This window comes from Passer domesticus, chromosome 9 (assembly GCF_036417665.1).
Source record: "Passer domesticus isolate bPasDom1 chromosome 9, bPasDom1.hap1, whole genome shotgun sequence".
NCBI classification, from domain to species: domain Eukaryota; kingdom Metazoa; phylum Chordata; class Aves; order Passeriformes; family Passeridae; genus Passer; species Passer domesticus.
In genome coordinates, this window is record NC_087482.1 from 5,622,457 (window position 1) to 5,645,298 (window position 22,842).

The 22,842-nt window shown below is 43.0% G+C and overlaps 1 protein-coding gene across 1 annotated transcript; it reads right to left on the reverse strand.

Annotated features, from left to right (window-relative positions):
- Positions 1-4,890: 4,890 nt before the first annotated feature.
- LOC135308311 (IQ motif and SEC7 domain-containing protein 2-like) lies at positions 4,891-15,645 on the reverse strand. Its single transcript, XM_064433252.1, has 4 exons — positions 13,952-15,645; positions 12,947-13,123; positions 6,746-6,795; positions 4,891-5,340 (listed from the first exon to the last, which is right to left on the reverse strand). Exons 1-4 carry the CDS (start codon positions 13,971-13,973, stop codon positions 4,891-4,893), a joined length of 699 nt encoding a protein of 232 aa, XP_064289322.1. The 5' UTR covers positions 13,974-15,645.
- Positions 15,646-22,842: the final 7,197 nt, after the last annotated feature.

Genomic DNA, 22,842 nt, shown 5'->3' on the forward strand with positions numbered 1-22,842 from the left:
GAATATCCACAGGTGATTGTCAAAGTGTAACTGCAATTCAAACACTGGGAAGGTCACGTGTGGCAAAGGATCCTTCAGGGCTGGAAACTGAGACACACAAACAGAGGACAAGGAGTAACTGGGCAGTACTTACTCGGTGCTGGGCTGAGGGGTCCGGGGCTCCCTGCCCGTGGCCACGAGGCACTGCCAGCTCCTGGGGGTTCCACGGAGCAGCCCAGGACTTGACCCTGGAAAGGACAAACGGGGCCCTGCCCAGGCAGGGCACAAGTGCCCTGGACAGGAGCTCCTGAGGCTGCGTGGGGTCAGCTGGACACACAGCCCCTGGGACAGAAGGTCTCAAAGCTGCCAGCACTCTCCGGGGCTCGAGGGTTTAGGAATTGTCCACCAGGACCTCTGCTGTGCCTCCCTGTCTGCACATCTGGGTGCTGGAGTCACTCTCTCCCTGTCTGCACATCTGGCTGTTGGATTCATTGCTCTTTAGTGACTCTACAACTCAATTTATTTCAGCACTACCCCACCAAGCTGAGTGAGGACGGGTCACAGACTCCACTCACCACCTCCTCCACCTGATCCTCAGTTCCTGGCCCCTCTGAAGTGAGCAGCACAAATCCCACTGCCTCAGCAGGGCCAGGATACCATTGGAAGGAATTTCCTTCATTTCAAATATGAGGAGTTGAAGCTCTTGGATTGCATTAAATGAGAAACAAAGAGTTTTAAATGATTTATTTGATTTCTCCACATGATCACAGTTATAGTTTTACATCAATAGGGTCTGTTACTACTTACAAACAGAATGCATATTAAAATTAAAGCACTCCTTTCTTCCCCAGAGTTACAAAAGGGGTCTTGAGCCTCCCCAGAACAGAAGCTTCTTGTAAGCATAATGATTTTTGAAGTCTTTAAGAGTCTGCATTCAAGACCTAATTCTAACAGTTTAATACAACTCAAAGCTGATTTAAGTTCCTAGCAGGAGATAGGCAACCTCAAAGTGACTGCAGACTTATAGTAATGCTAATTTACACACTATGTACAATTTAGATAATTCTCTATTCCCCCTACTGGTCCCATTTTCACCACCCCCTTTTCTCTTTTCCAAATTGAATCTTGTTATTGGTTCCACTTTTCTTTGAAATATATACACGAGAATCCATTTCTCAGTCAAGAAGTGCGATGGTATTTTACAAGGGAACAGCAAAATGCATGCTTAACTGCAGAAAACACACAGCTTCATATGGAACAGCAAGTCAACATCTAGAGATTCAGTGTTTAAATATCTGCTGACTGTCTTTCAGCTCATTTTATCAAGAAACAAGAGGCTTCTGCTGCATGCAGTACATGATGGGAAAATCATTCTACACTGTATGTTAGACTATTTTTTTTTAGCAATACAAGACGCACATTATATTAGGATGAACTTTGATTTTTTGTTTCTTTACATTGTTTTACATTTCATTCTTAACTTAAAAAAATAAAAACCCCAAATATATATTTGATTGTTGTCCCAGAAAAGATTTTTTTTGTTGTTGCCACACCTTCATTCTTTACATTTCCCTTTCATTTGCCCAAATCAACATTACTGCTTTGCCACATCGTTTATGGGAAGAGAGAATCACGGTCAGTCTATGCCGTTCTGTACCAGTTTGTAATTGGCAATGGTATCTGATAAAAAACCCTCTCCATTCTACTCCTGTCTGCAGGCTGAAGAATTCATTTTAATTCATTTTCTTAACCCCAGGCAGTGTTAAGTGCTGGAATTCTCCCATTCTAGGCACGACCCACACTGCTCTAAGCAACTGTTGATCAAGGATGGAGTCAGAGAGGTTTTACTATGACCCTAAACAAGCAGCAAAGGTCTGGAGACTTGTGCTGACACCAAGACACTTTTGTTTGGTTGGAGTACATAGAAACACATAGTCTAAGAAACAAAACAGAACAAAACTAGGAAAAAAAAAAAAAAGTAAAGTCCACTGTTTCTCCTCCTTGGCTTGAAAGAGCAAGAACAGAGTTTCCAAATCCCGTGCTCTCAGGTTACCAGTTTTGGTTTCTAACCAGCCTCCAAGTGATCTGTGATTTCACACTCCCTGCAGGCCCAGGGCAGGCACATTCTCCTCCCCAGTGTCCATGGAACCATGTGGAAATGTTTCTGTGCATGCACGTTTGTGACATCTCCTCAACACTTTGGTTCACAAATACATTGACTGCACATGGAAAATCAGTGGGCAGGCATTAAACTGTGGCTCACTGTTTAAGCACAGAATATATGTAACTCTAATTTAAATGAATGAAAGGGTTTTTTAAACACAAAGCAAATGCAGATCTGGGAGATTTAACACCTTCAGCGTTAATCAACACAGTGAGTCAGATTTTCCTCTCCACTGCTACTGCATATTCTGCCTTTATTCCATCTACAGAATTTTACTTCCATTATGCCTCTGCATCTGAAACAAGTACAGACTCCATCACCCAGTGAAGAGGAGCTTTCTTACCTCTGTTTTAATTAAAAGATGCAGTTTCTCAGAGATGTTTGCACCTAAATGGTTCTTCATCTTTTCTGGAACAACCTATAAATTACAGTTAGACTCTACTATTGGTACAGATGTATGAAGAAAAGTCTACATATTGAAACATGTTATCACTTTACTTCAACTAATATCAACAGTAACACTGATATATTTTGCAATTATACAATATGTAGAGTGTAGCCTCACACTAATAACATTAGATGACATGCAGACAGTTCTACTTTCCCTTATAAGAACAGTATATATTTTTTAAACTGCAAGGAACAGAGCCTCAGGGGACCCAGGTGAGCCCTCTTAAGGTAAGCCGCAGAATTTAGAATAGAATGAGTGACACAGAAAAAGAATAATAATCACTTGTTTTCTTTTCATGGAGATCATTCTGAGGAGAAGGAGCAGAAGGGGAAAACATATTGCACATGTGTGAAACAAACGTGAACTGCTGGAAACAAAAGGCTAAACTCTAGATTGCTGTATTTGCTCTCTGTGGAGGTGAACAAAGTGCTCAGTTTGCAGTTCTGCTGGTATTGTGGTATCCATGGTATGAAAGGGAAAAAATGACTGAACCTCTCCCATCCTCCCCACGCTAGAGATGCCATGAGCAAGCCAACAGGACAAGTCACTCTGTTGCTCCCATGTCCTCCCGATTTGGGACGCTTTTATTACTGTTTGTTTTCTGTTACACAGAAACCCGACTGGTTGGAGCTGTGATTACTTTTACCCATCTCTCACTGGAACTTTTTGCTCATCCTCTTCAAGGTTTGCTTTTAGGCTGGTACAGTTTTGCAGTTGTGATTCCTTTGTCTCTACTGTTTAGGTGTTAAGTCCTTGCAGTGGCTCAAAGTGCTGAAACTACAAAGTAGGTGCCATGGATAACTTTGTACAGGATTTCGGGATACAAATTGTAGAGAAATTTGCAAATTGTTTGGTTACAACACATAAGCAACAACAGCACAGCCTATTTTTATGTGATGTCTTGCAACTAACTGGACTATGGAAGTGAAGGTTTGAGCATAAACTCAGCCTGCTGAGTGCTGGGTGTTTCAAACTAACAAATGTGATGAGTAAAAATGGTAAAGCCACTTCATTGCTAGCACATGGCTACATGGAATTACAGATTTTGAATTTTTTTTTAATATATATATATATATATATAAAAAAACCCTATACTAAATTCTAAAACAAACCTTCAAGTTTTAGAGCACTTCCACTGGAAACACTCTGGACTAGAATTCAGCTTCGCTGGGGGTAAAAATGAGCAATTATGGTAAACAGGAACCAAAGTAGCTGAGAAGGATGGAGGTTTGCCATTTTCATGTTTGAGATGAATGTTTTTGCAGTGTTTACATGCACCTGGCGGAACTCTTCCCATGTGCTCGTTCAATCCATATGCTTACAAAAGAAATGTGGATCATGTAAATTCACAGTTATCACAGCCTTTAAAGTGTCTAAGAACTTGTGTGACCAATGCTCGGAGGTGCCCCCTGGTAGGTGGGCACCCTCCATTGCTACGGAATAATTACTGCATCTTAACGAGTTTGCTTACCTGAAATAGCAGAGCAGCTCTAATACTGATTACGTATGATATCATCGTGTTAATAAAATAAGGATTTATACAAAGCAGTATTGGACTATAACATTTAAATGCTATGTTACTTGGCACATTTAGTAATGATTGCTTAGAAATCTTAACAAGTCCAGGGGACTTGTGATGAAAATACTGAAATGTTTGAAATTGGTTTCTAACGTTTAATGGTTTTGGTCTACTTTCATATGCTATTCATCTATTATACTGTCCTATCAAGTAAGTGGAATTCCTTGTAAAGTCTATATTGCTAGTTTTGTGGACTGAAAAAATTTCTTTCCAAGCACAAATGTTAACTATACAGTATATATATATATATATATATATATGTATATATTTATATTATATAAAGTTTACTTACGTACTTTCATCAACCATATCAGGTCTACTTATTTTTTTTGCCCATTGAGAGTAAAAGAGCAAGAATGCAACACTTGGTTCTGTCTGACTTTTTTCCCTGTTTTTTTTTCATAGGCTAGCTTTTCATTATGTGTGTAAAATTGTCCAGGGGTTTGGTGTAAAAGGTAGCTTTCCTCAGATTCAGCAAGCAGCACGTTGTCAAGGCAAGTTTGGAAATAAGAACTAACCAGATGGTGGTGAACATCTATCCAGTAGATAAGTAAAACCAGTATGGCCTGGGCTAACTGGAATTATTTTATTTAGTAACAGCAAGCCTTTAAGCTCATTAAACGGCCTGGGTAAAAACTGACGGTGTGATTTTGTTGCTTCCTCTAAGTGCCTTTGCAGCTGGGTTTGGAACTAGAGTCACGAGGAGGGTCTTTAGGCCTAGACTATGGTGCTGATGCCGCTGTGTTTGGGCTTGGTGCTGGCGGCGGCGGGCGGCGGGGGCGGCCCGTGGTGGTGCGGGCCGTGGTGCGGGCCGTGGTGCGGGGCGTGCGGCAGGTAGGGGCCGTGCCCGTGGCCGTGCCCGTGCTGGTGGTACTGGTGCGGGTGCGGGTGCGGGGGCGGGTGGTAGTGGTGGTGGTGGTGGTGGTAGGGCGGCGGGTTCTGGTGGCAGAACTGCGCGTGGTGCGGGTGCGGTGCGGCGGCCGCGCCCTCCGCGTGGTGCGGGGTCTGCGCGGCCGCGTGGCTCTGCGAGGGGGGCTTGCCCCTCTTGCTACCGAACAGGGACCCTAGGAGTGAGGAGGAGTTGGGCATAGTCTGGTGAGGGCGAGATGGACACTCTCGGGTTGATGTAGCTCTTCGGCGCATGTGAGGACTGCTAATGATGGACCCCTAAAAAGAAATTAATAGAAAATAAAAATTAAAAAAAATATATCTTGAAATGTTCGGAAAGGGAAAAAAAAATTAAAAAAAAAAAGAAAAGAAAAAGTTCACACTGACCCACAAACTCCTCCTTTAGGGTTAACATGGGTGGATTATGTTAGAGAGCTCTAGGGGAAATTTTATCTCCACCTTCCCTAAGTGGCCAGTGGGGCACTCATGCCCTTCTTAGAGGATGTTAAGCATTGGGTGATTTTCTCTCAATATTTTGACATAAAGTGATATGACTTCAAATTAAAAAAAAAAATGTCACGGAAATGTAACATGATATAAGACCTACAAGTGTGTTTTTAAAGGAAAAATACATTTTAAAATACTGCAAAAAATACCATACTTGCTTTTTTACCACAAAAAAAAAGCGCTAGATTAAATGCAACCTAAATAGTTAAACATACAGCAGCAAATATTACAGTTACAGCTCAGATTTTAAAATGGTATTTAAATATTTATTTATAGCAGTTTTCCACTACTATATATGACAGTGCTGCTTCTCAGGCCTACCTCTGCATTTTGTGTTAAATGGAACCATACCATTTTTGCCACTAACATTTCTATGTGCTTATATTTTTCTGACCTATGGTCCAACATTCTCTATTATTTAGCCTGGAATTTAGTTGCTGAAGTTGAGGGTTTGTATTTTTAAAGAGTTATGGGACACAAGAGTAGTTAGGCAAAGTATGCTAGATTTAAACTGTAATCTACCTAAAGCAAACACAAAAAAAAAAAAAAAAAGAAAAAAGAAAAAAGAAAAAAAAAAGAAAAAATCTGCAAGCTGAATTCAGAGACATGAACAGTATATATAAATGGTTTGAAGATGAATGAAATCTCATGAAATCCACATTGAATTCACCTATCTGAATAATTTTTTTTGTCCTCCCATGCCCTATCTGTGCAATTCCATGGTGTCATGACTGCATACATTTAGCAATTGAACTCGAAAATAAGCAATGGGGATGGTTGAGCATGACAGTCAATAGTTGTAGCTAAATATCAAACAGCAAGAACAGTGTACTCGGTAACAAAGAGCAAGGTGGGCTTTTAAGCTGGGACCAGACTGAAATGGTGGCAAAAGGACACATCATATCCATTTAACCATGCTGGCAGGAACAAAGGGAACAAGGTTAGCTCAAACCAAAAATGGCATTGCTCTAAAACAAGCTGTCAGTGCTTTGTAAGCTGGAAGAATACAGAGTGAATAGCCTAGGCATGCATTTTACTCGTGGCAGGCAGGTTATATATATGTGTATATATATACATGTTAGAAGAAAAAAGAGCAAAAAAATATGTATGTATATAAAAGAAAGGTTTGAAATGCACATCATCACATCCAGCTAGACATCAGGAACTTCCTACTTACTTCCATATTGCTGTCTAGCGATCCTGCACTGCTGCGTCGCCCACGCTTGCCTGCCCAGGACATGCAACAGCAGAGATTAGAGACTGCGACACGACCGGCGCTAGGAGCCGCGGCCCCACAGCCCCACAGCTTCAGGGCCAGCAGGGACAGCAACTCCCTGCACCTGCCTGCGTTTCTAGGGGATCAGTGGAAATTTGGAGAGCTGCTGGTGCTGGGGATCGGCTCACACGAGCGGGGGGTGATTATTTTGTTGGTAATTTGCACAACTTTTGAAGTAGAGGTGTTTGGGCAGCTGGGTTTAGTGCTGCGCTTGTGATGCTGAGCAGCAATGATTTTAAAGGGTTTGGTTTACTGGAAGCTAATCGGCCATGGAGGTTTTTTTTTCTTTAAATATTGAGATATAGTTGTGGGGTGGCATTAACTTAAATGCAAAATTTAACGTTGAAATATTCTGAACTTCAGTGTGGGGCACTGTGAGGGCCATCGGTTTTATCAATTAATCCGTTTTATCACTTCATCGGTTTTATCATTTTATCGAATTTATAATTTCAATTTCAGCTTTGAACCTCAGTGGATTTCATACAATATTCTTTCATGAGGTTTAAAAAAAAACTAAACTTAATTTTTGATCAGTAAATCTGGAATCTGTCTTGACATTATGGCTAGATTTTGTTTGTTTAGCTGTGCAGTGCTTTATCTTTAAGCATGTTGGATTTGTACTCCAACAGTCTCAAACTGCAAAAACTTTTGCCTAAACCCACACGTGAAACTCCAGACAGTTTGCCTAAAGAGCCAGAAGACCTCAGTGGCTGGATAGGACACAGGATCTCAGATTTTCTTTCTCAGTTCACAGCAGAGAAAATAGCATCTGGCTGCAGTGGAAATAGAGATTTTTAGAAGATAACTTGTGGAGCTTTGCTTTGTAAAGTTTCAGAATACTTTCCTGGCAGGGTGCAGAAACAAAGCTGAGCTTTGAGGAGCCCTCCTGGTGCTCAGAGCTTCCCTAAAATCTGCAGGGCTTTCGAAACCAAAGCTTTCTCAGCACTCTCTCCTTGTTTTCCTGCAAGGCCAAATATCAGTCTCCACCCTGCATTGGCTGTATTCAGAGTTTTCTACACTGAGAGGTAGTTTTGGCAGAGAATGTGAGGATTTCAGCATCACTTAACCAATTAATGATGTACCCTCATCACAGACACCCCAAAAGTACCTGTGATCAGAACTAGAGAGCAGTGGAACTGCTCATAGGGCAATTCAGACTACCCAAAGGATCAGGATGACCAAAAACTACCACCTGCTGGATTTATAAGCATAGTATTGACCTGGTTGGTCACAGAACACTGCCCTGAAACAAGTTTCTTGTAAGAGCTACAGTTCCAGGCTACTGGAACATTCTCCCCTCTTAAAAAGAGTTGCTCCCCAGTACAACCCCTCTGCAGTGACATTAAATTGAGGGGAAGGCGTTTGTGGTCAAGGTGTTGTGTTTGACTTGAGAAATTCATTGGGATTTGGAACAATTTCCCTGGATGGGCTCTTTGTCAAAAGCTCACTGCTTCATCTCCTGCTGCAGTTTTAGCCTCAGCCAAACTCTACTATCTTATGAGTCCCCCAAGAAAAACTGGGTTTGTTCATCCCTTATGTTGACTCCTAGTCAGGTTTGATATTTTGCTGCTCTGATAACGGGATTAGTACTGATTAACACTCCAACCACTCTTGCTTGCTGATGCAAACACACTGCGGCAGCCACCTCGGAACTTAGCAGTCAGGGTTGCAAATAAGACTGAGAGCTGACACGGGGCATTAAACGTGGCCAAAAATGAAGGAAAACACAACAATCCAATGCCTTTTGCATATGGCAGGAGTCACAGTCTGATCAAATAACCACGGACACAGTAAATACGGACAGAGAGCGACAGATGGAATTTTGCTCAGAATAACTCCAGGGCAAAGTAGTACTTGCAAAGCCAAGAACAAACAGAAAAATCCACCTTAAATGCCTGTAATTTCCCTCAGATAGGCACTACTGCCGTACAGAGGCTTAGTTCTTTTTCTTAAAAACAAATTGATCCCGATTCTGTGCTGACATGCAGTGTGGTGGGTTTACTCAGTAAATCCCCTGGAGCATTCCCCCTGCCAATGTGTGTTTATTCCAGACTGTTCCCTGGTCTTTGGGATAGCATCCCATCGCAGAAATGCCTCCCTGGAGCTCCAGCCTTCACATGCATCTCAGGGAAATTCTAAACTAGAACTGCACCCAAGCATGTACTGGCAGGATAATTAGTAGCTGTGGTACAAAGCAAGGTGGTATTTATCAAATCTGAAGATTAGTTTTGCTTAATATATTAAGCTTACTTTAATATTTTAAGGCTGTTAGAGTGGACTTTAATTTATAAAAATAAATTTTCAATTAATTTAACCTTATCTGTTAGATATGAATATTCCTTGCAAGAAATATCTTGAACTTACACAAGTGTATGCCTCATATATGAACATGCACTATATAGGGCCAAGAACATTTCAAATTTATAGTAGAGATATGAAGTGATTACAAGATTTTTACAAACTTAACCATGCCAAAAGAATATTGAGCTTCATTAATAAAGGCCACTGCACCTTGCAGAATGGATGTGTGCAGGACACATCACAGGATGTGTGGTGATCTCACAGTTTAGGCTACAGATCAGCTCAGTTCATGGAAATATTTCTCACTCCTGCTCTGTAGTTCTTGAAACTCTTCTGGGCCAGTGAGATAACTGATAGCTAAAGACTATCAATGATTTGATATTATGATTTAGTATTATGATTTGGCTTTGAGTGTCTTGGGGGAGAAAGCTTGGAAAAAAGTTTTAAGTTAAATTACTCTCTCCAATGACTGGAGAGACCACTTTTGAGGGGGAAAGTACTGTTTGCCACCTTTACATTTTCAGCTTGTTTCTGTGTGAAACAGGTACAATCTTAAGATTTCACACTGAAACAGAACTATTTTAATCCTGGAAATACCTTTGGTTTTGTTTTGATTTTGCAGTAATCTTTTTTGGCCTGTGGCTGTTTTAGACAAGCCCAGCTCTCAGTAACAGGAACCACTGCACCACCCTCACCTGGTCAGTACTACCTGGCTGTGCCAGTTGTGGAGTACTGGGGCAAACAAGAAAACTGCAATTTTTAAACCAGTTCAGTGTGTAAATACTACTCCCACCTTACAGATTAGTGATGTGGGAATAAAGTTTGAATTCCTCTGTAAACTCAATGTAAAAGCACTGGGTCCCCCAGCAATTCAAAGTGGCTGGAATTCAAATTGAAGAACCTAAAATCAGTGCAATGGGACTGTTTCTGGGAGAAACAGAATGGGAAACACAGCCAGTCCAACTCTTTCTGCTCTGCTTTAGTGACCAAATCATTCTTCCTGTGGAACAGTGGCCATGAGGGGACATCACACTTTTCCCATCTTCCTGTAAACTCATAAAACTCAGCTTTAGATTCATTAAAATTTGCCTGGCTCTAATATTTTTGTATAAATTAAGAATTTCAAGGTCTGGAAAAAATAAATTCAGTTCTTCCAGCTCAAGAATGTGCAATAAAAATTATACATTTATCTTTAGAGAAAAATAAAGCCCTAAATATTTTTGACATATTCGCATCTTGGAACACTTGGATGTCACATTCTGTTTTATATTCCATGGAAAGAACTGTCAAGGCACAAGGAACAACAGCATCTCCCAGTGAAGAGATCCTCAGCACATCCTTCCCACAGCTGGGAGTTGAGCTGCTGTGGCCAAGGCATGGAAACACTCTCAGGAAAGGATACCTGATGGACACATCCTGCTTTTCTGTGCATGCCCAGCCTAGGAGGCAGAATCAGTCAGGGTATTTGCTAGATCTCAGAAGCTGCTGAATTGTCACTCAGAGAAATTTAGTAATTTCCACAGCCTCCATTTACTGGGATGTCTGGGGGACAGCAATGGATTTTTTTCCTAAATAGTTCTGTCAAGTACCTGTGCAGCCAAATGCTGTTCAGTCACATTTCCCTTCACTGAATAAACAGTTAAAATTTTGAGTTTGCAATGTTCACTGGACATTTACCTGCCTTCCTGCATAAATATGAAATCAGGCCATTTTCTCTTGTTTGTTAGATTTATTTTTGATTCAAGGTAGAAAGGTCTCTCTAAAAATCTACTTTCCTACAGGCCCACACACTCCTGTTCCTCCTCCTTGTTCATCCTGTGCTTCATCCACAGAAGGATTTGAGGGAACCTAACTCAGGCCTGTTTTAGAGAAGCAATTTAATATGGGATAATCACTGAGGGGCAGTATCTTCCTAACTGAAAGAGATTTCTTTGCTTTTCTGTGGATCACTTCTCCCACATTAAAAATAAAATTAGCCTCACATGCAAGCTATTCCCTGAGAGAAGGCAGAATGATATGGATCATCTCCCTTAAGTCATTCCACCAAATAACAAAGCAAATAACAGGCTGGTTGTTTCTCAAGTCAGTTGCACTGCACAAGACCAAACAGAAGCTCTCCATAATTCTCAGTTATTTCAGGTTAAAATTAAGTTTAGTTGGGTTTAACAAACTCATTGATAAACCCTGCAGTCTGTGAGTGATTTCTACTTTTTGTCATGGAAAAAGGTTATTTTCAGTAAGAAGCATGCCAGTTGTAGGCATGCCCTGTGAAATGTGTTTGTGATTACAAATGTTGGTTTGTTGAATTAAACCCATAATATGAATTCAAATACATGGCAGTGTTTGAAAGAGAGGGATGAGTAATTCTAATGGAATGAAAAAATTAATCAGAAATCACATTTAGGGGTACAGATACCCACTGAACTCACATATTAACAATATGGTAGTTCTCATTCTAATGAAATAAAACCAAAACAACAGAAAAAGATGAAGTATCTTCAAATCTGAGAGATAAGAGTGGTGAAGACTAGGGCTTGATCTAAAATCCGCTGGAGCCAAGCAAGCACCAATAGTCAACTTCAGCCTGATTTTGGATCAAGGGCCTAAGTCTTTTTAATGAAGCACATGGAGATGTGAGTATGAAAGCCTAAACAGAGAAGAAAAGAATTGAAAGAGCTCACTCTCTACATATTTGTATGCACATACATATACCCACAAAACACAGGCTATCATTTCAGTTTACAACAATTTTATTTATTGCAGCATAGCTAATGTCTCCTCTTTAGTTAAAAAAAAAGGAAATAGGTAAGTAGTGTCTACTACCAAAGATATACAGAATATTGAAATTATGACTACACTGGACATCATCACTGCAATTGAAAGAACAAAGCAGAGTATGCAACACAGCCTATGAACTAAAAACCAAATAACTAAAACAAATAGAGTTGCTACTATCTATGGAAGTACTTTCTGAATAGTGGACATGGTGTTCAGATAAGAGTTCTTGTCAGTGACAGGAATCTTTAACACTGAAAGATTACATGGCTATGCCAGGTGTGAGGCAAACCATCAAATAAAAACATGCCCAACTTCCCCTGGCTTGCTTTGGCTAACAAATTGTATCACCACTGCTTTCCAGTCTTTGACCAGTTAATAAAACTTAAGACACATCAGTGGCTTTGTGGGTTATCAGCATCCTTGTCCAATAGGGCTTCTTTGGTTCTGTTGCAAAGAGTACTTCACAACAACCTCTTTTTGCAAGAATTAGGAACTGTGTCTGAGTTACAGAACCAGAAAAGAGCATCAGGGGCACACTGGTGTTACACAGCTCTAGAGAGAATTTAGTAGGGCTTCACTCAGTTTCATTCATCGAGGTGGTGACACAGGTACACTTGAGCACAGAGTACACAGAAAGCACTCGTCACACAGAGACCAGGAGCTTTCCTTCCCTTTCCAGGCCTAGTCTATGAGGGGGAAAAAGCAAAGGCAATGAAAAAAAAAGAAAGGAAAACCAAGTGAATTGCTCCTAGCACAAGTCAGTCACTTCTGTTTTATTAAAAACTTACAATTTTTCCTCTGTCTTCACTGTCCTTTAAAAGTTTCTATAGCAACCTACAACGGCTTTAATACTTTCAAACAGCAGCCGCTTAACAGAACAAAGGTAAAAAAAAAAACCCAAAACAAACAGAAATTAACCACGAGCCGAGGAGGGGGGAGTAAGGAGCTACTTGGAAGTGTAAGATTCCACCACTGCTATTTGTGGAGGCATGCAGCGAGCCGGGGAGGAGAGGCAGCTCTTACCTGCTTCGGACAGGTCGCGCAGGGAGGAGCTGAGCGCGCTCCGCTTCAGCCCCTCGCCGCCGGCGTAGCTGTCGTCCAGGCACGCCCGGGGCAGGGTCCCGTTCCCGGAGTCCTTCTTCAGGCTGGAGCGCTGCGACATGCTGGGACGCACCACCCCCTTCTGCTTCTCCAGCTCGGCTGCAACACACACGGGGGCTTTTACAGGGGTGTTTGTGGGCATGAAACAACCCAGAACGTCCCACAGGGAGTTTCACCCCTCTACCCACAGCTGGATTTCTCTTTTGGGAAAATGGGATAAAATTTCATCTTCAGACACTCACGGGACTACCAGCAAAATGTATCGGTTTGGACCATGACTTCCTTACTGACCACAGGAATTGCAACCCGGAAATGAAGAAAAATTCAATGAAGCTTATTGGAAGAGCCATCATTGGGAATTTCAGTGTGAGGTAAATTGCCCTTAAAATTCCTGCTGTAATTTGTGATACAAATCACAGAGCCAGCTCTCCTCTGTCCACATTATCCCTAAAATTCTTACAGGAATTTATAGTACAAATCACGGATCCATCTTTCTTCTCCACATTATCCCTAAAAATTCCTGCAGTAATTTATACTACAAATCACAGACCCAGCTCTCTTCTGTCCAAATTATCCCTAAAGTTCTTCCTGTAATTTATGCTACAAATCACAGACCCAGCTCTCCTCTGCCCATTGTTATTTGCAGCTTGTCCAAGATGAATTCCACTGCAGCTACACTGCAGTAAATAGTAGTCAATGAACTCAGCCGGGGCTTAAGGCATTATTGGCTTTTTCCTTCTTCTCAAGATAAAGTCACAGAAAAACCCACATTATTTTGAACTTTTACAGAGTTCTAATGTGTTATACTCTTATACTTTTTATTAATGGTAATTTTTAATTTAAAATTTAAATTTCCCAAGGGTAATATTACTTTTTATTATTTTGATTAGCTGGAAAATGCTCCATTATATGTACCTTTGTACTTACACTCTATTCTGTGCTTTTCCATTTCTTGAACTTCTGCAATTGATTCCCTCAAATCATCTGTAAACTTCTTCCTGTCCTGAGGATTTGGTGCATTGAAATTTATGAGTACTTTGATATCTGCTCCTGGAACAGCTGACGTGAGCCGAATGCCATTGGGATAATCTGGAAGAAAAAGGCAAGAAAAACTAAGCTCTGATTAATACAATTACTTTTCTTTTAATAAAAATACCCACAAAACCGGAAAGCTTTTAGTAATATTACCACAGAGGATACAAAGTCAGAGAAATAAAAGTCTGACAGCATAAAATTAGAATAAAAATCCCTAAGGTACATTGGAACAGCCTAACTGTCAAATACTGAACGAATACTGAGAGATATCTCTATGTAGCTGCTGCCCTTAAGGCACAATATGCAATATATATCAAAAACAGTAGGGAAAAAAAAATCTAAGGGGATATTTTTTTTTCATGGAACAGATCCCATGATCACCTTATCCACTTGTGACCAAAGTTTTGCTGAGTGTAAAGGCTACTTGAAGACATTTCAAATGCTACAAATTATCTTTTAACTCACCATTTGCGGGTGAGTTGACACACAAACAGGTACAGATTTAGTATTTCCTATTGGATTGTTCTCCCTGTACATGCTACTTTCTTTTTTTCTTTAAAATGAAATTAAAAGTATCTGTGAAATCACATACTGAAGAAGTAAAAGGACTGATTTGGTTTTTTCACCCTTCTTTTGACCCATATGATGGACTTTTAATAAAAGGCAGATGTTTCAGGAAACTGTCTTTGCCTCTTTTCTAGGTGTACTTCTGAAGTTTTAACAGCTGGTCAAAAATACCTCCTGGTTGAGACAGAATGTTCATTTACAGAAAGATACTCAGAATGAAAATATGTTCTGTGTTGAGAGCTTTGTAACAAGCTAGCTCCGAGCTAAAGCTCACAGTGAGATTAATTTGACCAAGATAGAAAATGAGGGGAGTTGCCTTCCAATTAAACTGTGTCCTTGGCCTGCGGATGAAGTAATGCACCGAGCAGGTGGTGGAGAAAAACAGCCTGGGAAAGTAATAAGTAGTTATACCAAAATAGCACGTAAATAGCTGATAGCTAGTTAGCCAATGGTGAGCTGGGATTTTGCACTATGCATGAGCTAATTAAAAGGTGTATAATAATCCGTAATTCGGGAATAAAGACGAGACTTGTCGATCATCATATGGCGAGCAAGTCTTCCTTCTCCATCAAATGGTGACCCCGACGTCGACGACTACGGACAGACACGGCTGCCACGGATGGGGAAGTAGGAGCGGGTCCTTCTGAAGCAAGGGGGGGACGGCAAACGACCACTGCGGGTCGCGGCCCTAGGAGCTATAAATATAGTCCTAGCCTACGTGCTGCCGAAGTCTGTAAGCCTTGCAACAGCGCTGATTAGAAATGGAAAGGCAAGCAGCATATGATTTATTTATTTGCTTTTTAAAAAAGCGGCAGATTAAAGACATGGACTTGCAGAGAGAGCTCCCACAGTTGTTAGATTACGGGTACGCTACAGGGTTGTTTTTCAACCCCCATACGGTCCATGAGCTAACAGAGTGGCGTAAGTTCGGGACCAGGAGGGCGGTTACGCGCACCGCGGGACAGCCCGGGGCAGACGCGGAGGCGAAAACGCGTATGCCGGCGGCGCTCCCGGTGCTGCAGTGGCGGAATGGACCGAGCGCTGCGGAGGCGGCGTACTCGGTGCCGGCGGTGGTTACGCGCACCGCGGGTCCAGTGACACGCGCGGTGACAAAAACTCGCACGGCAGCTGTCCGTGGGGAAAGCGCACAGATCGTGAGGGAAGTGCCGGCCAGGGCCAAGCCGGCCAAAGCGAGACGCGGCAGCCGAATAGGTGCTAGCGGCGGCGGACGCGCACCAGTAACGCGAAACCCGAAAGCTGGAGCTAGGAGGGCTTTTTCACTTTTTGCAAGCGCACAAAAGCACCAGCGGTGTGGGACATTCTCCCGCTGGCTGCGGGTGCTGGCGCAGAGCCAGGGGGAACCAGCCCGAGCGGAGATCCAGGCCGAGCGGAGCCCAAAGGAGATCGGGGCCGCGCGGGTCCGGGCGAGAGCGTTCCTTTCCGCACCCCCGGGATAGCGCAGACTGAGGCTGTGCCGGAGCACACAGGAGACGGGCGCGGGCAGACATTCCTCAAAGCACCGCCCTGTCACAGCTGCCTAGCAACCACAGCAGACAGCCCATCGCAGCAATTCAAACAAGTGTCTGAGAAAAAACAGGTCAGGAATTTCCTTCAAGATCAGGATAGAAAACTTCTGAAAATTCACACAGTGCTTCATCCAGATGTTATACGGGGCATTTCACCCAACTGTTCCACAGACTTTACAGTTTGTTTACCAGTTTTTTTTGTAAATGTGTTTGCTTTTCTAAAAGTGATTGAGTATTTGGGTTTGATGGCTTTGAGTTTGATGACTTCATTTCCTTTCCCTTGCCTGAGGCGAGAACAACCTTTTAGGGGGGCAGAGTCTAAGTAAACTTCCTAGTTTCTGTTTGGACTACATATGAGAAGATTTAAACTGTAATATTTCTGTATACTATGGGCTTTATAGTCTTTGCTTTCTTCTATTCATTAAGAGAGGGCATTACATAAATGGATGTAAATGTGCTAATTATTTTGACTATCCTTAATTTAAGTGAAATTATTTGTGTTTAAGATTATCTGTCATCTTTTTCAGTTTTGTTTTAAAATATCTATCCAAGATTCAAAGTTTTAAGAATTATTGATATTAAGTTTATAATCTTTGTTATTTTTAGTTTTTGTAAGTAATGCTGATAGATAGTGACTGTTGTTAATACCAGATGAATACTTTAGGAAGGTTGTCTTAACCCCTTCAAGCACTTCTTGTTAAGGAGTTTTCAGATTTTTGTGATAAGAATTATTATTAAGATATTGTTGCAGTATTTACAGCCAGCTTTCATGTGTTTTTCTATTTTTTTGTGTGATCACCTACAAGACACGTGTCTCTTTAAGATCCTGTCTTTTTATTTCCTAACTATTTTGATGTTTCTGAGGGTTTTTATCCAAATTGCCAGTTTTGTAGTTCTTTTAATTATTATTACAGGAATACTCCGGCAGAGAATTCAAGAAGTTTGCTGTGTTTGGAAAATCTCTGTCTTGACAGAAACTTCAGAAGGATTAAATTATTTGCTGGTTTGATTGGTTTGTAACCCTAAGGTTTCTTGTTTATAACATTTGTTTTTAAAAGTCCTGTTTAAAAGGTATGTTAAGTGATACTCACCAATTAGAGTTCGAGCTCTGGCCAAGTTCTAACTCTATTTGGATGGAGTGACTGACAGTCAACCCAGATGTTTTCTGCATCAAAAAATATTCAAGTCCTTTTGACTTGGCGATTTGACCATCTGTGACAGCTGAGCCATTTTCAGAGGTAATTTGGAGAAACATGAATCCGGACATGGTTTCTCCAATTCTCTGTCATTTTAAGGTTTATCAGCTGTCGCAGACTCTGGGATAAGAGTTCAGTGTTGTAGTGTTTAGTAATTTTTTGATTTTGTATGTGTTGTTGATTGTGTGTATTATCTAAATTAATTCCTAATTACTTTTATTTTAACATTTCTTTATGTAACATTGCAAAATGAAACCAGGACCCATTTTTCACCTCCAAGATTTTGAGAAGATTCTTCAGTCCTGCAGGGATGTGGGATTTGTTTGTGTTTTAACAGGTGCCCTGTCTCAGCTTGAAAAGAAAACGGGGGAGCTCAGGGTATTGGAGTGGCTCTCTCCACCGCTACAGCAACAGAGAACTGTGAGACTGAAAATTGAAATGATTGCATCCCTCATAAAGAAAGGACGTTTTAGGGCAATCCAAGTTACAGGAGCAGAGCCTTCAACAATACGATTGCCCATTAAAAAGGACACGCTTGACTGGTATTTGGTGAACTCTGGGGAGCTCCAGGAAGCCCTTTTAGGAGCTGGAGCTGTCGTGGAGACTGGGAAAATGCATCCTAGTCCCCTCCAGTGGATGACAGAATGGGACTGGATAACAAAGCCCATTCAGAGTCTGTAACCATTAAGGGGGGCTATCACGGCCTTTACGGACGCTGGTAAAAAGTCCAGGAGAGCAGCCGTGACATGGAAACAGCAAAGACAGTGGTGACAACATTTGTTAGATGCAGATGCCAGGGACAGTCTACAGACATTGGAACTTTTAGCTGTAGTATGGTCAATGATGAATTTAAAAGGTCCTTTGAATATTGTGACTGACTCCCTTTACGTAGCAGGAGTAGCTGCCAGGCTACTATACTGGGGGAGGGGATATCTTTGTGTTTCCTCTCCAACAGGACCCTTGTGGATCCCCGCGAAGTGGACTCGAGCTGTACCAGATGTTGAGGACTGTCGCGGCCTTGTCACCGGAGGACAAAGAGAGGGTGCACAACAAACTGACGCTGATATTGCGACCCTATTTGCAACACCTTAAGCCCTACTCTAACGATGCGCGATGTGCCTGTGTTCATCTTCCTGACGATTGGATCGAGTGGTGTCAGGACCTTACGGTAGAAGTAAAAGCCCCTCAATCACAGCCATGCTTGGACTGTGGGGACAATAAATGTGCTGCATGGATCGTGCTAGACTGTGGAGGCTGTAATAAGGTGTTTTGGTTGGAGCAATCGACCGTTCGGCAGAACTGGTGCCCAAGCTGCCGATTCTCCTGGAACTTGCAGAACTCGTGGCAGCAAGCACTAAGGGATTTTACAGGGCTTGATTTGAGAGGATCGTTAGACTTGTATGAAGCCCCGGAGCAAATTATTTTGGCATATGTTACTTGGCAACTTAAGACCTTGTGTGAGCGAGTAGAAAAGCAAGTGCGTACTCACATAATAGCTTCGCGCTGTCGAAAGCTTGTGGCCCTCACACAGACATCCACTGTAGGACCGATTAAAAAAGACTGTGGGGTTGAGGAGGCACTAGACGACTGCATCAAGCAACTTAAGTCCTGTTCTCTTCGCTCCAGAGGGACTGCCAAATAGGGCAACCCACATTCTGGAGCAAGCTGAAACAGGTAGTAGTAGCTACACTTTAACCTGGAGGGGCAGCTAATAAGGCCATGAATTTGGCCAAGCAATTAGGCTGCTGGGCCAAAGACGAACTGAACGCCACCTCCCAGGTAGTGGACATGCTGTCTCAAGATGTACAAAGTGTAAATCATGCAGTATTGCAGAATAGAGCAGCAATCGATTTCTTATTATTAGCTCAAGGCCATGGTTGTGAAGAATTTGAGAGTATGTGTTGTATGAATTTATCAGATCATTCTGTATCAATATGCTATAGAGATATTGTGTGATAGTATTGCTAATGCTTGTATTACCATGCTTGCTTAATTGCATACAAAGAATGGTGAGTCAGATGATGGAAAGGGCTTGGAAAACAACACTTCCGGCTCAAAAAGAAAACGGGGGAAATGTTGAGAGCTTTGTAACAAGCTGGCTCCGAGCTAAAGCTCACAGTGAGATTAATTTGACCGAGATAGAGAATGAGGGGAGTTGCCATTCCAATTAAACTGTGTGTCCTTGGCCCACGGATGAAGAAATGCACAGACACAGGTGGTGGAGCGGGATAGCCTGGGAAAGTGGTGATAGTTATACCAAAAACAGCACGTAGATAGCTGATAGCTAGTTAGCCAATGGTGAGCTGGGATTTTGCACTATGCATGAGCTAATTAAAGGGTGTATAATAATCAGTGATTCGGGAATAAAGACGAGACTTGTCGATCATCATATTGTGAGCGAGTCTTCCTTCTCCATCAGGCACGCGTTGTTTCCTGTGGTGGTCACACTGGGGTCTTTGGTGGTCTCTGAGGCTGAAGGCTGTGGTCTTCCTCATGACTGAACTTTTGAACTTTTCTCTATTGTGCGTGCACTGTGGTCCCCTGGTGCTTATCTGAGTACGTCTGTTGGTTTGGATCAGCTTGGAGACAGAGGAGCTCCTTCGTCTAGGCTTCTTGCATTCCCTGGTCTTCTCCTGTTATGAGTAAAACACTCATCTGTAGCTATGATATTTTATTAAAAATCCTTTCCTAGGATTTTTCCCCTCCTGAGGAGCTGAGGGCCTCAGGAAAGAAATGTAAACAATAACTATCTGCTGCTGTGGAATGCAACAGGTGCATCTTCCATTGGTCCATGTGGATTGTTTTCACTTGATGACCAATCACAGCCAACTGTGTTGAGCCTGTGAGCAGTCACAAGATTTTTGTTATGCATTCCATTCTATTCTTCTTCTTTGTAGCCTTCTGGTCATTTTGTCCTCTCTGTTCTTTTAGTATAGTTTTAACGTAGTATTTTAATAGAATATATAATAAATCAGCCTTCTGAAATGGAGTCAAGCCTCGTGTCTCCACACCTGGGGTGTTCGCCCCAACAGATTATCCATTTTTTTTTAAGGCTGCAAAGTTAAACAGGTTGGGCCAGTTGCTGAGAGTTGAAATGTTGACTATTTGTTGTTGCAAGCTTCATGTTGCAATCACCTCTTGTTAATAGTTTTTCTTCAATTACCTGTTAATGGTTAGAAATCAAGCGCAATTGTCCCCCTGCTGCTTCCCCAGAGCCTGCAGGTAGCAGGGTGGGGGTGGTGACATCAGAGCTAGTATGCAGATGAGAATGCATTTCACCAAATTTTTCAATTTTCCAGGAAAAAACCCCTAAAAACATTGAGCCGACATAAAATTAAGAAACCTAAGTAAGGTCTAAAGGTGAGGAACTTAATCCAGTATGTGCTAAGATCCTTTTTACTCCTCACCCTAACCTGAAAGGATGTCAGCTAGAAAGAGGACCTGGAATGTTAGACCAAAGAAGCAGAATTCCCACTACTCCCTCGAGGATGGAAGCCCCAGCTCTCCCTGCATACCAGCGGACACAGCTGCATCATCATCCTCCTCCTCCGTGCCACTCCTGGGAGCAGCAGGGGTGCGGGTGACCTGTCGTTTCTCCCCAACCTGAGCTGAATGTTTTTAATAAAGGCATTAAAAAGGAGAAAGATCTCCTGCCCTATTTATGACACTGGTATTGTCCTTCATAGCAAGAAGCTTCAGAAATTTGCATTTTCCTATGCCCTTTGTACCTTGGCAGAAGGTTCTTAAGTAAAAGGTTAAAATTCAACACATAATTCTACAATTTAAAATTTAAATGCTTAGTCCATATTGCTAACTTAATTGAACCCCCCAAAACCTCCATTTCAACAGCAGCCCCTGCCTGGTTTCTGCCTGCCCACACTGTGGGCATCCACAGCTCCTCCTGGGCATGGAGCTCAGTCAGTGCTGGTGCTGGGTGGGCTTTGCTGCTGCTGCCACCTGGACACTGGGGTGACCGCTTGTCCTGGGTTGCAGTGTAAAGATGTATTCTAATGCCATCCTCAAGAGCTGCTGAAACCAGGAGGGGCATTGTTTCTTCCTTATCTCCTGTTAATGGGCCCATCAATGTCTTGCCACATGACTCAGAGATAACTCCCTCCCAGAGCCATTTCTGTTTAGTGGCTAATCAAGGACCCACAGCATGAGGCAGAATGATATCACCCCACTGTGAGATGCTCTGCCCTTGGTGGAGGAGCTAAGCATCCCCAGCTGGATATAATCTGGGTTTTGGGACACAACAAGCAGTCTTTCCACTGGATTCCCAGAGGAACCGCCGCCCTTACCCACTGCTTTTCCAGAGGATGAGAGCTACCAGATTGTTTCTACAGGATCACCACTTCCACAAGTCCATTTCATCTGGACTGCTACCACCACCCTAACTAGCAGGGTGTCAGCAGGCTGTATTCTGAGCCTGTCAGTGGTTTTTCTTTTGTATCATTGCATGTGTTTTGATTTTTTTCCCTTTTTCTAATAAATTGTATTTCTGACTTGGAGTCTCTCACTGGTTTTGCTTTCCAACCAGAACAAAGATCCTTCTCTTTATTTAAACAGAAGAATAGGTCATTGCCTACCCTGCAAGCGGGGGGTTGGGGGGGTGGGGTGGGGGGGGTGTCACCTTCAGTGATTCCTAGAGGGAAAGGCAAGGGGGCTCAGGGGCAGAGGGAGAGATGTGTTGGTCTCAGGAAGGGCTGGAGGGTGCTGGGCTGGTCCTGGGGTCCCTAGAGGTACTCGGGTTGGCTGGGATGGGACAGACAAAGATAAAAAAAGGGATGAAGGCAGCTTGGGGAGGCCCATGGGGAGAGCAGGTGGCAGTGGGATCTACAGGGTAAAAGGAGGTTCCCTCGTAGACGGTTGTTCTGGGGTCCTCTTCACAGAAGACTTGAGAGGGCTGTCCGGGCCGTTACTGCTGCTGGAGGAGCTGCCCACGCTGTCTGGGTGTGAGGTGCAGCCACCGTCTTCCAACTCCTGTCCCGAGGTGCTCCTGTGCAGAGAGGAGGTGGCTGAGGCCCCAGCTGGCAGTGGCACACAGGGACCCTCGTGCACAGCAGGGCCCAGAGCTGGCAAGGCTCCCCAGCACGGCTGGAGCTGCTGGCACAGCTGGGCCCAGCTGGACAGCTGCCCCTCAAGGCCCCGGCCAGCAGGGCACGGCTCTGGGCAGGGTCCCTGGCCAGGAGCGGGCCCCAGAGCGCCTCTGCCTTTCAAGGGCAACCTCGGCCCTGCTCTTTCTCCTCCCCACCTCCCTCTGCCTCTGCCCCGTGCCCCTGGGGCTACTCTTGACCAGGCAGCCTCAGTGGGAGCCAGCCCTGGCTGCAGCCCCAGCGGGGCCCCCAGGACAAGGCCCAGCAATTGAGAGGCCACTGGAAGCACTGGGCAGCAGCACAACCCTCAGCAGAGTTATTTGGACAATCATGGACTGGCCACAACTCCACTGCAGCCTCAATGGGAATGTTCCCTGTCCACGTTAGACTTTGAAAAG